Below are 15,119 nucleotides of genomic sequence, written 5' to 3'. Positions count from 1 at the left end.
TAGCAGAACTCAATATACTAATACAAGAAAAACGTTAGTATTTCATGCATTTCTCTAAATTTTAACTGTTTAAAAAGTATTTAAAAGACTAAAGCAGCACAAATTTGGTAACTTTCCTAAAATTTTAATTTCAAATAAAGTAACACATTAGTATGTTACACCTTAATATTCAGTTTAGTCAAACTCTAAGCAAACAAAATTCTGCTCTACTATGTAGCACTACGATGGTGAAAAAGACATTAAAATACATTAAAAATAAAACATTTATTAATCATATTTTTAATAGTGTAACTCTAACTTAGTGATTAATAATCTTTGATTTTCAGGGTATCTCAAGAAAAGTCATCAGCCAGCAGACTTCCTTACTTGCCACAAATAGCCATGTGGCAGTAAATAAACTATAAAGTGACATAACTATAAAATCTTGTAATGTAGGTATTTTACATTACTTTTATTAATAGATATTAATTAAACTCATATTGCTTAAGTCAGAATATTTTAAAAGTTATTTTCAGTTTTGGAGATGGCTTTTAGTACTCTCCATAATACCGGCTTCTGGGTTTCCTTCACACAGGGCAACATGCTAAATACAAAGCAAAACTCCTTTCTCAAATTCCACTCTTCTTCCTTAATACCTGGCCCATGTCAGGTATTAAGGAAGTTGTCCTAACACTTCTATGACCATTTCTGGTTTGTTCCAATATCTGAACCCATTAGTTCACTTACCTGAAATATAGACTTTATATACACACGCTACCCTCTATTCAAGGTACTAAAGATAAAATGCTTTCTCCATCCACTGTATTGATATTACGTGATCACTTCACAGAATAAGCCTCAATCAGTTATTTATTCATTCATACATGCATTGATTTAAATGTAACTACCACCTACGTTTACAGCACTTGGCGCTACACTGAACATATAGCAAAGGCATGAAGGATGACAGAAATTCCTTCACACCAATGGAGCCTAATTTAATTAATCAATGTAAATAAAGAACTATCACAAAAGATTTTTTGTTTTAGTTTAAAGCTGTAAAGAAAAAAAAATCCTCAGAAATCACATTAAGTATTTTTATAATTATGTTAGAAAGTAATCCTTAAGCTTACAACACAATGCAAACATCATCAGAACTCTAATTAACTGAGAAGCAGACCAATTTAACGAAATGGATAGACTAAAAAGAGAATATAGTGATGTTTTAAAATTAATAATTACTGGGGATCCCTGGGTGGCTCAACGGTTTAGCACCTGCCTTTGGCCCAGGGCATGATCCTGGAGTCCCGGGATTGAGCCCCACATCGGGCTCCTGCGTGGAGCCTGCTTCTCCCTCTGCCTGTGTCTCTGCCTCTCTTTCTCTCTCTCTCTTTCTCTCTCTCTCTCTGTGTGTCTCTCATGAATAAATTTAAAAAAATTCTTAAAAAAATAATTACTGTGTAATATACCTTCATTTTTACTTAGATTGCCTTACCACTAGCCTGTTGCTTATTTTTTAACCTTAGTATCTTGTCCTTTTAAAATCAATTGTTATGAATACCCAGCCAAATATGTAATACTTAAGGAAATTTTTATATAAGTCATAAAAATATGGAAAATACATATACCCTTGAAAACAGAATTTGAATTAGAAAGTCTATAGATTTTTTAAAAATCAAGGTCAATAATCCATTTAAACCCAAATAAAGAAATTTAAAAAAAAAATAAATGAACTAAGGAACATGGAAGAAAAAAAAGGAAAAAGAAACTTCGCAAATGAAGAAAAATAACAAAGTGTAGAAATCAAATTACCCTGAAAATACTGACATTTTCAAACTACAACTATGGAAAAACAAAAAATGACCACGCCATCTTCTAAGCAAATATAATCTGTCATATCTTTTTTTTTTTCTCATATGTGGTAATGATAAAGAGAACCTTTCTATGGCCCTTCAGTTGATTCAGTGAATCAACAACAACAAAAATTGTCCTAAAATAGGTAAAGTGCTTTCAACTTAATGTTCAAAATGGGGAAGGGAGTACATTCATTTTAAAACTAGGGAAGAGAAAAAGTAAAAATGTATTTCCTCAGAGAGTCATATCCAGGAAGGGAGGGGGAAAACAGAGTAGAGCACAAGAAGAGAACAAAGTACCTACTAAAATTCCACAAAGTACCACAAATTTAGAAAACATATTTAAAAGTTACAGGACAAGTACTGGCATACATGACTTAATCTGGTATCTTGGTTTTCTCAATAGTTAAATAGAAATTCTGGAAGAGATCAGATCTAAGATCCATTCCTTTCATCTAGTTCCACAATTCCATGATCTTGCCAGCCTCTTCACATGGTAATAAGCCTATTTGCTACTTCTAAGTGTCCCCATTAAGTCTTCCACAGAGATGCCGTAGAACAGAAAAAAAACTTAAGAAGACAGAAACAATTAAAGCACAACTTTTTAGGGAAAAATAAAACCTGCCCATATTCCTTTGACAAAGAAAAAGATGCTCTGCAGTACCTCTAAGTCTTGATGACCAAAGAGCTATCTACAGCTGAGCTCATAGGAAGCATCTGATAAATACACATAATAATTAACAAGGGGAAAGCTTCCAGACAGATTTCACACTAGGTTTCTCAAAAAAGTACTTCCATGACTTAAAAAAAAAAAAAAAAAAAAAACACATAAATCAGTCTGAGAAGGGCAGTACCGGTGGCGCAGCAGTTTAGCGCCGCCTGCAGCCCGGGGTGTGATCCTGGAGACCCAGGATCAAGTCCCACGTCAGGCTTCCTGCATGGAGCCTGCTTCTTCCCTCTGTCTGTGTCTCTGCCTCTCTCTCTCTCTCTGAATTAAAAAAAAAAAAAAAAAAAAAAAGTTTATTTTTTTAAATTAGTCTTAGAAAAATAAAGAGTTAAACAAAGAGTAATTAAGACTAAATATGTGAATGAACAGTCTCCAAGTAAACTTCATTATTTCCAATACTAACTCCTCCAAAACAAATTATTTCAAGAATGAATATAACCAAAATTGAAAAGTTACAATTCCTCAAAATATTTAGTAATATAAAACAAAAACGTATACCACATTCCTTACTATATTCAGTGTTAACAAAATGTACTACCCTAATTCCTTTCTTTCTACCCTTCCCCCAAATTACTAGATCTTAAAAAAGGTCACTGAATCTAATTCCTAGAGCAGCAAATTATTAACGATTTAAGTGAAAACTTTCTTCTTTATGATAAGAATGACTTTTTAAAACTGAATCAACGGAGAGTCAGCATTTATTATATCCTAGAGGGAATGCAGGATTTGAAGTCTTATTTAATTTATAAGCACATTATGTGAAAATTTCTCCTGCAAAAGAATTATGGAGTATCCAATGTAAAACTGTTCTCAAAAACCTTTAAAACAGAAAAATTACTCCTCAAAACTTCAAAAAGTGGTTCAATTTCACAAGGAAAGTAAAAACCACCACAGTCTAAAATTTAAAAATTACTGAGTTCAGAATGAAATTCATCATAAATTACAAATACACTGAACATCAGTATGACATAGATCTTAAAATGAGAACAAATATGTTAATTTTAGATATCAATTATTAAATAAAATTAGTTTAAGAATAGTAAAAAAAAAAAAGGTTTATTTTCCACACCAAATAATCTTACCTGAATCATTTTGCTGTTAAAAAACTTAAGATACTGATTTCATTTATCATCTGGTCCTGTCAACGATGCTATGACAGGCCCTGCAGGAAGCAGCAAAAGATCAATGATGGAGTGTAGCTATTACGTGTTTTCATGATCAAGTTTTGTTATGGAAAAGGATATCTGTATAGTAGTTTGAAACTCAGGGAATATTAAAAATACCTCAAAAAGTTTGTCAGTGTACATAATGTTCTTTTTTTTTTGTACTCTGCAGTCTTAAATGCTTATTTTTATTCAATTACCTTCTTTGTCAAAAATTTACAAATGATGGTGCAGTATATACGTGAAATTTTAAAGAATCATATCTATATTGATAAGAATTGATAAGAAAACAATTATCCAGAGTGTCAAAAATGAAAAATGTTTAAAAGTGTGGAATGATTCTCTAACTTCTAGAGATAATTATTTTAATCTTATTTCCTGTGATTACTATAATTACCAATAAATTATTAACTATTCATAATTTAATTAAAATAAAAAATAAACTTTAACAGACTTCTTATAAACAGTAACTTTAGAATCAAATAGTTACTGGCAATACTGGTAAAAATTCCTTCAAGAAAAGCATATGGGGGGGGATCCCTGGGTGGCGCAGTGGTTTGGCGCCTGCCTTTGGCCCAGGGCGCGATCCTGGAGACCCGGGATCGAGTCCCACGTCGGGCTCCCGGTGCATGGAGCCTGCTTCTTCCTCTGCCTGTGTCTCTGCCTCTCTCTCTCTGTGTGTGTGACTATCATAGATAAATAAAAATTTAAAAAAAAAATTAAAAAAAAGAAAAACAATTAAAAAAAAAAAAAGAAAGAAAAGCATATAGGTTACAAAAAAAAAAAAAAAAAATCTGTACAAACTCCAGGACTTAATTACTCTTTGGTAATTGATAGATTATATTCAATAAAGACCAAAATTTTAAAATTAGTAAAACTAACAGAAGATTCAATACTACAAAACTCCTTCACAAGATTCCAAATGATATTTTAAATTTCAGAATCATTTTAAAATAGTATAGCACCTTGCCAGATTTAATTTAAAGACATATTTACCTTAGGAATTAGTTTCTATTCAAGGGCAATTAAGAAAACAGCACTGTAATAAGACCCCTACAATAAGTGCAAACACTATTGGAAGACATAAGAAACTTCTATGTTTGTCATGAAAGTATACTGAACTCAGTCTTTCAAGTAGATGAAGAAATTCAAAAAAGCAGAAATAAATGATAGATTAATCTTCTCAGAGTTTTTAATGCTATGCCTGTCTTGTTTATTGAAACACTTTTTTTCAAAGCATTCAGCAGAGTTTGCTTGCCAAAGTTCCTAACATGCTAAAAAGATGCAACATAATCTTACAATGGGTTCTTTCTCCTATAAGAATGAATAAATGCGAAGCTAAGATAATAATAATAATAATAATAATAATAATAAATTACAATGTACCTCTACTTATTTTTGTCCACTCATGATTTGAAAATGTACTTGTGGAATAGGGAAATTTAAATACTTCTGACGTAAGATTATTTTCTATTTCTATACAACATCTCTTTTTTTGGTGGATTCTATCAGATTCATAGAAATCATTTTAGTTTCTAATGTTTCCATACAAAGAAGTTGAAAAGCCGATACCCTATCTTTTAAGAACAAGATGAGGAAAATGGAAATTTCATCAACTCAAGCATCAGGAAGTACTGAAAAGTACTGCTTCATTTCTTGCATGTTGTGTTTTATACCATGACACTTCAGTCTCTGAGGGTCAGGTTAATTAAGCTCCATAGCAGCTGCAGTGCAATGTGAGACACACACTGCTGCGGTTCCCACCAGTCCAGTCCAATTACCTGTAGTATTCCAACACTGGACAAGTGACAACCAACCTCTTCTCTCCAGTCACTTGCTCCCACTGGTCTACTGATAAATGTTAGAACAAACTAACCTCTTTTTAGAAAAGACTGCAAGCTGAATGCACCTGCTGCAGGCTGCAATGATGAGTCCCAGAGAGATGTTTGTCAGTCAGATCTCTGCAGATGTTGTTTAACTTTATGCTAGAGCTGTATCCAAAGATGGAAATGAGATGGCAATCAAGCACAAATCTCCCACCCTTGTCCCCCCAATTTTATTTTGAAAAGCTGCACTTGTTCATAAAAGTGCTTTAAAACAACTCTACTAAACTGAAAACAACTAAGACTAAACACTATGGTAAAAAATAGTTTATTAGGTACTGAATTTTAGGTAACAAGTGGCGTAACTGTGTTTCAATAAGTGTTATTCATGTTATTGAAAAGCTTAAAAATTAATTCTCTTAAGCCAAAGCAAAACAAAACAAAATAACACAGCTATAAAATAGACAAGTTTTCAATGGGTGGTTTATTGCTCGCATTTTATTTTCAGTGATACCACATACTCCTAAGAGTTCCCAAGACACAGACTGTTTTTCCTCTTGTATATTATACAAAACATCTTCCATACATAAATATTGAACTATTGCACCAATTGCATTCACTACTTTTAAACTATTCCTGAAACCTTTTGGGGAATGATATTTGCAAGGCGATGTTGTTAGGTATACTGGATTTCCTTACAACGTCACATATTTAAAGGAGTTATTTTTCCAAAATCCAGAAGGCTTCAAATAGCAAATACCAAAGTGACACTGTACATTATAATTCATGAAAACACCAACACTGTAAATGATGTTCCACAACTTACTAAATCAATGATAGAAGATATAACATCAGATCAAAATTAAAAAGAATCAAATAAATGGAATACCTAAGATTTTTAATGCTAATTCCATTTTTCTAAAAATTCTATGCTACTAACTAAATATTTGCTTACATGAGTTAAGTATCAAAATTGTATCTTTTGGGCTCTACATTTTAGCATAGATTGTGCTAAGCCAGTTAAATTCCTTCACATGTTAAGATTTCCTGTTACTTAAAATGAGAAATAAAATATTAAAAATACAGCAGATTTTCGGAGACATTAATGTCCAAGTGAAAGATTATGGTTCCTCCCCCAACTGAGAGTATAGAGAGACAAAATATAAAGTAATCCACAACAGGTAATATGACAAATATAATACCACAAGTTTAAGATATAAAGAAAAACATATTATGTATTAGCAAATCTTTGATCACACTAAAATCAAAGGTATAGCATGATGTAATGATAACTATCATATTAAACTCAATACTAGAAATTAAACTGCCTAATTTTTCCTTTTTACAACTATTTATCTACTAATTTTGCCTTAAGATATTTATCAACAAATTTCTAAGATGCTTTCCATCTAAAGTGTTTAGACTGCAACTTTTAAAAGCTGTAACTAAAGTATTCCTTTTGTACTACCAATATCATAATACTCTTCCTTCAACAATATAAACAAAAGAAGTGACCCATTTTAAAACTTCATCAACTCATCTGATTTCGCAAAAAAAGATCATTTTTCTGCTATACAGTCCCGATCCTAAAAGTTAAATTGGCCACTGAATTCTCCCCATGTTAAAACTAAGGCAGTGTTGGGTATTTCCTTCACTAAAAGAAAAATTCACTTACGGTCTGCTTTTTCATGAGTTTTAAGATTTTAACATATAATTGGTTTGTGATTTAAAAAAAAAAAAATCACCCAAGTTGGACAATGCTAAGATTATGATATAATAAATCTAGGAACATAAGTTCAAATTTTAACTTAAGGACCATAAAAAAAGTAAATACTTTACATCAAATGTGATCCAGTTTCATTATCATAAATATGAAAACAATATAAGAAACACACTAATATATGCTGAGATTATAGTGAAGTATTTCTGTTTGATATAATGAATATCTCTACTATCATACAATGGAATAACAATAGGTACATTACGAAATGTTCTAAAATCTAAGGCACACATGAAAATACATATTTTATAAACCCTTTAGTATTCCCAACCAATAACGTATTCAATAAGTTTTTGGATTATCTATGTTAACCATGCAATACTTTTAACATATAAAATCAGTCTATTTATTAACAAAAACTAAACACATCTTCAGATGCCAAATAAAAGAATAAAAGAGAACACTATCGCCATTCTGAAAATGCATTCAGTAATATATTCCCCCAAATGAGAAAGCTGTTTTTTTACTACAAAGCAACAACTTTAGGGAAACCATTTATAAAAAAGATATATAAATAAATAAGCTATTTTAATCAAGTAAGAAAAAAAGACATTCACAAATCACAGGTGGTAAGTGTTCTGTAAGATTTAGATTTTTAAAAAGATAAATGAATTACGAAGCACAGCAAAAAATAAAGCATGTCTACTTGCAGATCTTTTCTTCCTGATTACAGTAATTTAAAAATGCACCTTACAATCCTGATCATACAATTTCCCCAAATTATTTTACTATGAAATGTGAAATATACAATGCAATATACAGTTCTACAAATTCTAAATCATACCAACTAATGTGCACAAAATGTTTTCTTGATTTCAACCATAAATACTAAAAATTACTCAAAAAAGCAAGGTTGCTTAAGATATTTTAAAGACACAGGTTGAGCAAAAAAAAAAAAAAAAAACAAAAAAAACTACAAATATGATAAATACGAATAGACTATATTTGCTCTAATAAAAACAATGGACATACATTTGAGTTGAAATTTGTTAAAATATCCTCAAAGTGTGGCTGTAGTCTGCATTATATATTCTACAGAAAATCTGTCTTACATACACCAGTTATTTTAACTAAACCTTCTGAACACAATTACACTGTTTCAAAACTTAGGTAATTTGGGAAAATCCATTAGGTTATACAACTAAAGTACACTTTTCCACAAATACACTGTCTTACCAAATGAGAAACAGAAAAACTCTTCATGAAATAAACATTAAGCATATTCATTCTAATCCAACAGGAGTCATAAATGCATACATGAAACACAAAAATGGGCTTCCCAATAAATTACTGCATAATCCTACAAGAAAGTCCTTATAACTCGGTGATATAAATCACGTTTTTCTAATTTACTTCATCTGAGATGAGCAGGTAGTTATCCCTTAAATATATCTGAGTACAAGAACTTGAAAGTAGCTCAGAGGCTGTTATGTTGAGGAATACCAGGACCTTGGATAATTCCATAGCCTTGTGGTCAAGTGTAAACAGAAAGACCATTAAAATTGAAGTCTATCAGAAGAAGAGAGATGTATCTGTCTGAACAGGTAATAACCTAGTTAATATCATATTTAAATAAAAATTGTTCAGAATTAATACAGCTTCTTATTAATTACAGGCTTTATTTTATCCTTAAAATTGATTCCAGTGTGTACTTGGTTTCCACCTGTTACAGGCAGAGGATAAGCCTTCTTTTATCCAGACATTTCAAATCACATTTGATCAGGTTACGTCACTACACACACAAAATTTTGTTCAACGCGTTCCAGCTTTCCATTTTTTCCAACGGATATTCTTGCTCTATATGAATAACATGCCTCAGAACTATAAATAAGCAATTTCAATGTAATAAAAAAAATATGCATAACTAAGTGGACTAAAAACAAAAGATCTAATTCTCGGTGCACCCTTTCCAACCCACTGAAAATAAACTATATTCAAATGAAAAGGCATTTAATTTACTATTTGGAATATCCTTGATAAACACCAATTTTCTGTAACATCCCTGCACATCTGATACCACCTCATGTTTAATGCAGAAAAGCTATTTCATTTTCATCTATTGACAGTGAATTTAATTTACCATTGCAGCTCTTTTCCTAGAACTATCACGTTATTAATTCTGTAATCAAGCTCTTTTGAGTGCTTTTATTTGTACTACGGTTTTCACAATTCCACATTGATTTTTTTCATCATAATATATCTTTTAAACATACAATCGTGAATACGTTAGTAAACTTTCTTAACGCATAAGGAAAGTTTCAGAGACAAGGAAAGCCATCTACAAAACTACACTCACAGGAGCAAACTTTCAAAGGACAGCATATCTAATAAATTACATTTCAGTGTAATATTTGTAGTGTTTACCAAATATACTACATTAATTTATGTAACTAAATGATATTTTCAACCATCCTAAACCTTATCTAGCATAATGGTCCATTTTATACCACCAATCCATTGGCTATGAAAAAGAAACCCTCTGTTAAAGAACCCTTACTGAAATTAGATCATTGAAAGGAAATAAGCTTTTTTTTTTTTTTTTCCCCAACAGGAAAAAAAAAAAAAAAAAAAAAAAAAGGCAGTATCAGTTCCCTCAGCATTGAGTAAATATTTTTTATGGCCAATAAAGACAAAATAACAAAAAAAAAAGGCAGAAGCTACACCTGGGTAAAAGCAAATCAGTTCATGTTTTTTACCTAAGAGAATACTATTCAATTATGCAGATTTTCCAGTTAAACTTAAAGTCCATATACTGAGTACCAAAACGATAAAAAAAGAAAAAGAACAGACACGCAAAACTATGTACACTTGAAATAAAAAGCACACACTGAAAAGTACAAAAAAAAAATATATATTATACCACCTAGGAAACTTGCCATATTCCAGTAGGTTACAGTACCACACAACTGTTAACATAATTTAACCCAATACAGCTCTTCATAACACAAATTCTTAAGTATTATTTTACTTCTTACATAATAATATATTTCCTTGTCACAATTACATTAAAAACGCAGTATTTTAAAAATCTGAAGAGGCAGCACTCGTCCTCTTTACTTCACTCCAGGGCCAACAAACAAAGCAGTGAAGCAGAAAGAGGTACATAATGGATTTAGAAGTAAATGGTCCATTCTTTAAGAAGCCTTCCTACCCCCACTTCTGAATTCACTCTAGACTAATTGTCATTACAATGATGTCTGAAAACTTCAAAAGAACCCTATTTCCTGATGCCAGCTGTCCACGTTTCTATCTTTAAATTTTAGAGTTTTTTTTTTTTTCCTAATTAGAAAAAAGTATTGGAAGTAGTATTTAGAAATACCCAAAAGATGCACCTCGTAATTGTTCTTAAATCAGACACAGTATATCGATTGAAACAAAACATTAACACCAACAGTAGAAATGTACTTTAGGATTTTCCACAAATACAACATATAAATAAAGTCTATACTCTTAAGAATTTATCTGAATACAGCATACAACACAGGTAGATGTTCTCTTTCTTTCCGTGGGGATTTATCAAACAATCTCTTCATCATTGCACCTACCTGGGTAAAAATCTTTGGACTTAGACAGCTTGATGGTGGCTCCAGTTTCTTTTTGCAACTGAACAATTGTCTGTCCTCCCTTCCCAATTATAGATCCAGCAGCATAACTAGGTATGAGAACCTTTAGAAAATACTGGCCGTCTTCTGAAAAATGCAAAGAAATATACTTGGTTAACATGGTAATTTTAAACTTTGTATCCCCTCTCCACCCTCAAGAGGGAAAAACATCAATTAAAACACAGGGCACACAGCTGCAGGAAATACGGGGTTAAATTTTTTCAAAGAACAAAAGTAAGCCAATTGCAATGAAAAATAAGTAAGTACTAAATGTTTCCCATTTTGTAGGATTTCTACTTTCAAACTTAGAATTAAAGACTAAAAACATGTTCTATCATTTTGCAGCACTGTAGAAACTGATGACTAAATTCCAGTTGTTATTCCAAACATGGAAGTCTTCCAATTCTATCTGTGGTTACTATGGCAAAATGAAATGAACTGACCCTTTAACAAAACTTCAGAGATAGATTTGTATGATGACAAATCTTCACTTAACACATTGCGATACAATAAATAAGTAAGAGGGCCGTAAACAGTGATGAGCTACATATATTGGTTTGACACTAGCAAACACCTAAGGACTACACAATTAGCCATCGCCTATATTCTACTTAAAGTATGCCAAACAAACATTTCTCCTACCAAATAATCCACCCAAACTGTAGGGTGTATTCCAAGCCTGCAGTAACTGCCAGGAAATAACTCAAAGTGATGTGAACTGGCAAATCTAACTAATCCTGGGGTATTTCTTTAGCAGTTCTTAGCCTACCATGATCTCGTTTAAGCTCATTAATTAAAGGACCTTGAGAAGAACTCTGCCAATACTAAAAAGCTTAGGAGTCATTTATATCAAATACACTTGGAAGTGACCCGACAGATTATGTCAGTTCTCCAAAACAGCCGCGATTTCTAAAGCGGAGGGAGTGGATGACCCAAGAAAGAGTGAAATGAAATGTGCTCGAAAATAAAGCCAACTCCGTAAACTTCAATTCCCGACAAACTGATGGAGTCTCAAACGGGAAACGGCCCGGTAAATCCAGCTTCCTCGTGTGAATGGACGTCCCCGGTTTTTGCGGGTGTGCCGTTCGCAAGACCCCCATCCGTCTCTAACGTGCATGCTGTATGTAGACACATTCATTCACCTCTGCCTCGATGCATTGGGTGCATTGTTAGGATGACTCCAGTGCAAACGAAGAAGCGATACCGGTCCCGTTATAACTCATCTTCCCAGGAAGCGCAGGATGTCAAACTAACAAGCCCCAGTACCAGACACCCCCACCCTCGTATGCACACCTCTGAAGACAAATCAATGAGATATTTGCAACGACAATCCAAGTGCGGTAAGAGCATGCACTCCTCAAGATTTTGCATACTACTTGTGGCCCAAAGCAAGGGGGATGGAGAGAGGAAAACTCTCCGGTGCCCCAGTCATTTGCTATCCGCTACCCAAGCGCCATTCATTCATTTATTTATTTATTTTATCAGACTGTTAAATGCAGCGCGCATCTTCGGGCGGCCATCACCTCACTCGGGGGTCATCCTCCTCCTCCTCCTCCTCCTCCTTCACGGACCCCCCGGCCCAGGTCTAGGATATTTAAATGGTCAGTCTTTAGACCGATTAAAAGGAAAGATAGGTCTGTTCCGAAAACCCGGTCGCCATTTTGATGAATGATAAACAGAGACATGGAAATGTGTCCGGGACGGCGCGGTGCGGGGCAGGTGCAGGGGAGGGGGCGCGGGGCAGGGGCGCGGGCGCCGGCGGGTTCGGGCTGGAGGTGTCCGGGCCGCGGGAGGGAGGGAGGCCGGCGGGAGGGAGGGAAGGAGGGAGGGAGGGAGGGAGGGAGGGAAGGAGGGAGGGAGGGAGGCAGGGGCGGGCGGCGGGGGATGGGGCCAGCGGGGAGGTGGAAGCGATACCCACCGCCCGTATTGGTCCTCTTGGTGCTGCCGGCTTCAGGGGGGGCTTCCAGCGGCCTTTTCCGCGAGTCCGGCGGGTCCAGGTCTATGGGAACCCCAGTGTGGGTCCCGTTCTGCTGGATGGGAGCTGCCGCCATCATGTTTGCAGTTCCTGCCGCTGCTACGGGGAGAAGGTTCTCCCTTTTGTTTTGGCTTTTTTTTTCTTTCTTTCTTTTTTTTTTTTTTGCGTTTGGGGTTTCTTAAGGTTTTTTTGTTTTTTTTTTTTTAATCGGATCAATAGAAATCTCTTTAGGAAAAAAAAAAGCGATGTTGCTGGTTTGTTCTCACTGGGGAGGGGGCAGGGCTGAGGAGCAGCTGCAGTGCAGTGTCAGAAAGGAGACAGGGGAATGGAGGGGGTGTGAGAGACGGAGGGTGAAAGAAGGAGAAGAAAGGAGAGAGGGGGAGAGAGTGAAGGGAGAGGGGCGCGTGAATGAGCGGGAGGAGGGGACGGGGAGGACGGGCAGAGGGAGTGGGAGAGCGCGAGGGCTGGCGGGGCGCGGGGAGAAGCCGAGGAGGAGGGGAGAGTGAGGGAAAGAGTGAATGAGCAGGAGGAGGGGAAGGAGGTGGCTGCGGAGAGGAGCGGAGCGGAGAGGAGCGGAGAGGAGCGGAGCGGAGCGAGCGGCGGAGGAGGAGGGCAGGAGCCGGGAAGGAGCGCGGCGATCCCCGCGCCGCGCTAGCGCTGCGCTCGCTCCCGCTGCTGGTGCTGCCGCCGCCGCCGCTGCCGGAGCGGTTCTGCCGTTGCCTGGGCTGCTCGGCGATGCTGCTGCTGCCGCCCGGTCTCGCTCATTATTTCTCCCGCTTGTAGGGGGGGCTGGCGGGGAGGGAGGGGGATGGCTGCGAGGGGAGGGTAGAGAGGGGTTGAGTTCGTAGACTCCCACACACTTCGCGCTCGGGTCCCTGCCTCTCAGCAGCGCCGCCGCCGCCGCCGCCGCCGCCGCCGCCGCCTCCCAGCGCCGGTGCCTCAGCCTGCGGGGGCGGAGGGGGCCGCGCCGGAGGCGGGGGAGGGGGTGTGAGCGCGTGCGCGCGTGCGTGTGCGCGTGCGTGTGCGCGCGCGCGGGCCGAGCGCGGGCCCCGGGGGCGCGCGCCGGCGACGGGGGCGGGGCCGGGGCCGGGGCCGGGGCCGGGGCCGGGGCCCGGGCCCGGGGCGCTCCAGTGGGAAAGGGGGGGGGTGAGAGGTCGCCGGGCCGCGGCCCCACGGCTCAGGCAAACGTAAGCGGCTCGTCGCAGAAACCGAGGGGTCCAAGAAACACGCTAGGCTAGAAGGCGGGAAGCGGAGATTACTGACAGCCGCGCTAGCCAATAACATGGGAATGTGAGGGACGCTCTTCAGGCCCCTTCCCAATCAGGACCCTCGGGTAGGAGAGGGATGAAGGGGCGGGGTGGGCGCTCGGGCAGGCGGGGGCCGGGGCCGGGGTCGGGGCCGGGGTCGCGGCCGGGGTCGCGGCCGGGGTCGCGGCCGGGGCCGGGGCCGCGACACTGTGGGTCAGTCCGAGACGGGCGTTCGGGTGCGACAGCGTCCAGGCTGAAGGGAGAAGCTTAACTTTGGGCTCCCGGGACTCCCGGCTGGCTGGGCGCTGCGTGAGGTAGGAGCGTGAGGCAGAAGACCGCGCGTCAACTCACCGGCGGTTTTGCCCGGGCGGATCTCGTCCAAAGAGCGCTTGTCGGTGTCGCTGTGCAACCTCGTGGGGGAACTTAGAGTGCGCCCCGCCGCCTTTGATCCTTTCGGGGCGAGCCAGGTCATGAGTAAACGAAGCGAGGCGCCGGCAGGCCGGCAGGCTAAAGACCCGCAACGGCTGAGTGGGCGCAAAACTTAACTATTGAAGTCTGAGTACAAACTCCTTGCGAGGTGCACAGCCTGCGACGACACGGACCTTGGGTAGACGGGGAATCTGAGCCTCAAGTGTACAGAGCTACAGTAAAAAAAAAAAAGAAAACAAAAAACAAAAAAAAAAAAGGCACAAAATTACATGGCTACGGTAGACTCCGCAAGTCAGGAGAGACTCCGTTTACGGATCAGTATTTTGCTCAAGGTCACCTGTCAGATTACTCGCCTAATTAATCAGTGTGCTAGGAATCGGGTAGGGATAAGCGGGAAAACATGGGCTTTGGAGCCCAAAATCTTGGTTTCAGGTCCTTGCAGTCATGTTCTAAAAGTGTCTCGGGCGAACCCTCTAACATGTTGGCTATTTATCAAGTGCTTACCATGTGCCAGGCAACCCCTCTTACATGCAATGCTCTT

At 38.1% G+C, this 15,119-nt stretch overlaps 1 protein-coding gene across 2 annotated transcripts in view; it reads right to left on the bottom strand.

The window, feature by feature from the left end:
* The window catches only part of NOVA1 (NOVA alternative splicing regulator 1), a 151,230-nt gene extending 137,468 nt beyond the window's left edge, over positions 1 to 13,762 (bottom strand). Inside the window, exons 1-2 of one of the 2 annotated variants that reach the window (XM_055309294.1) lie at positions 12,846 to 13,762; positions 10,871 to 11,014 (exon numbers count right to left, since the gene is read on the bottom strand). In XM_055309294.1, the coding sequence (XP_055165269.1) occupies positions 10,871 to 11,014; positions 12,846 to 12,981 (280 nt within the window). In that variant the 5' untranslated portion in view covers positions 12,982 to 13,762. Of the gene's footprint in view, positions 1 to 10,870; positions 11,015 to 12,845 lie in introns of those variants that run through there. The other variant, XM_055309295.1, reaches the window with a different exon arrangement.
* Positions 13,763 to 15,119: the final 1,357 nt, after the last annotated feature.

Source organism: Nyctereutes procyonoides, unplaced genomic scaffold, assembly GCF_905146905.1.
Source record: "Nyctereutes procyonoides isolate TBG_1078 unplaced genomic scaffold, NYPRO_anot_genome, whole genome shotgun sequence".
NCBI classification, from domain to species: domain Eukaryota; kingdom Metazoa; phylum Chordata; class Mammalia; order Carnivora; family Canidae; genus Nyctereutes; species Nyctereutes procyonoides.
Note: the sequence above shows the minus strand (reverse complement) of the source record. Positions and strands in the feature narration are given on the sequence as shown.